The sequence below is a fragment of the Colobus angolensis genome, unplaced genomic scaffold (genome assembly GCF_000951035.1).
Source record: "Colobus angolensis palliatus isolate OR3802 unplaced genomic scaffold, Cang.pa_1.0 Scaffold710, whole genome shotgun sequence".
NCBI classification, from domain to species: Eukaryota; Metazoa; Chordata; class Mammalia; order Primates; family Cercopithecidae; genus Colobus; species Colobus angolensis.
In genome coordinates, this window is record NW_012120822.1 from 21,079 (window position 1) to 22,793 (window position 1,715).

Genomic DNA, 1,715 nt, shown 5'->3' on the forward strand with positions numbered 1-1,715 from the left:
TGTGCCACGGATTTGATTTGGAATCTCAATAGTATCATATTAAATATAATCTGAGAATTGTTTCCAGTTCCTAATTCCCATCATTAGCACATCTCCACGTCTTAAATTCAGTCCTAAATTTTTATATAGCATGAAAAAGAGAGCCAGGCGTGGTGGCTCACACCTGTAATCCCAACACTTTGGGAGACCGAGATGGGCGGATCAATAGGTAAGGAGTTTGAGACCAGCCTGGCCAACACGGTGAAACCCTGTCTCTACTAAAAATACAAAAATTAGCCAGGCATGGTGGTGGGCACCTGTAATCCCAGCTACTCTGGAGCCTGAGACCGGAGAATTGCTTAAACCTGGGGGCGGAGGTTGCAGTGAGCCGAGATGGCCCCACTGCACTCCAGCCTGGTCAGCGGGGGAGAAAGAAAAAGCAGTCCTGACAGTCAGGAGCTGGCCTGTTAATGTCAGTGTTAGGCCATTTCACAGAACTGACAGGACAAGTTTACAGAACACCAGCATCAGATAAGGCCACTCTGTGACGGATGGATCAAGGCACAACCAAAACCCCTCCTTCACCGTGTATGATTGAAGTCGATTCTAATCCAAACCACAGACCACCACACACCACCACACAGTCCCCTACCTGGTGATATGAATGGCTGCTTCCACACCAATCACGACTTCAGCATGGCTCCATTCTTTCTGCCTGCTAGGTAAATTTAGTAAGACACCCTGTCTTAGAATTACCCCTGCTTCTTCAACCCCTCCCCAAAATACCAAACATAAACTTCGTTAGTCCTCACTTACTCCCTCTGATGGAGACACCCATTCCCCAAGGTGTGTGTTCTCCTGCACGGCAATGAGTTAATATTAATAAATCTGACCGTTTCACTGCAGGTGAGTTCCTCTGTAGCCTTTGGCAGAAGGCACCGGCAAGCAAAAGAACACTCTATCTCTTTCCTCACACTTGTTTTCTTTTTTGTGTGCTTAAACAAAAAGAAATACAGAGTACACATGCGTTAATAAAAAGTTAACATCAGGAATTTTATTACCCAGATAATATTACCTTTCACAACCCCCACACTCTTGATGAGTCACAGATCCCCACTTGTATTTCGGTGTGGCAACAGAGGCTTTGACCCGCACTTTATCACCAATCTTGATGTGAGAAGAACTTGGTGGAGGATAGCCCACAGATTTCAATAACAAATCATTATAATCAGCATTCATTTATAGGAATTCTGTCTCTAAGAAAAAGCAAAAGCACTGAACAAAGAATGTGCTCACCTATAAGTTCCACATGAATGTACCTAACCCAGTAGGTACCCCCTTTCTGCTGCCAGTCACACTGCACATTGACATCATGCAATCCATCTCTGTCCAGCCTGATGACTTTGCCAACATCGCCTTCACACACTTCTTCATACACTCGGCAGCATCTAACCATCATTCCCACCTAGAATTAAAATGAAATTGGACATCCAGTCCATCTGTACACGGGTGAAATGAGTCACGATAAGTGGTATTACTCTATTATTAATAAAGAATTTTGAGCCGGGCGCGGTGGCTCAAGCCTGTAATCCCAGCACTTTGGGAGGCGGAGACGGGTGGATCACGAGGTCAGAAGATCAAGACCATCCTGGCTAATACGGTGAAACCCCGTCTCTACTAAAAAATACAAAAAACTAGCTGGGTGAGGTGGCGGGCGCCTGTAGTCCCAGCTACTC

At 45.5% G+C, this 1,715-nt stretch overlaps 1 protein-coding gene across 1 annotated transcript in view; it reads right to left on the reverse strand.

Moving 5' to 3' along the window:
• Window positions 1–1,715, reverse strand: part of LOC105501456 (E3 ubiquitin-protein ligase HERC2-like) — an 8,858-nt gene that overhangs the window by 6,737 nt on the left and 406 nt on the right. Inside the window, exon 3 of the mRNA XM_011927430.1 lies at window positions 1,055–1,152. Coding sequence (XP_011782820.1) covers window positions 1,055–1,152 — 98 coding nt within the window. The remainder of the gene's footprint in view (window positions 1–1,054; window positions 1,153–1,715) is intronic.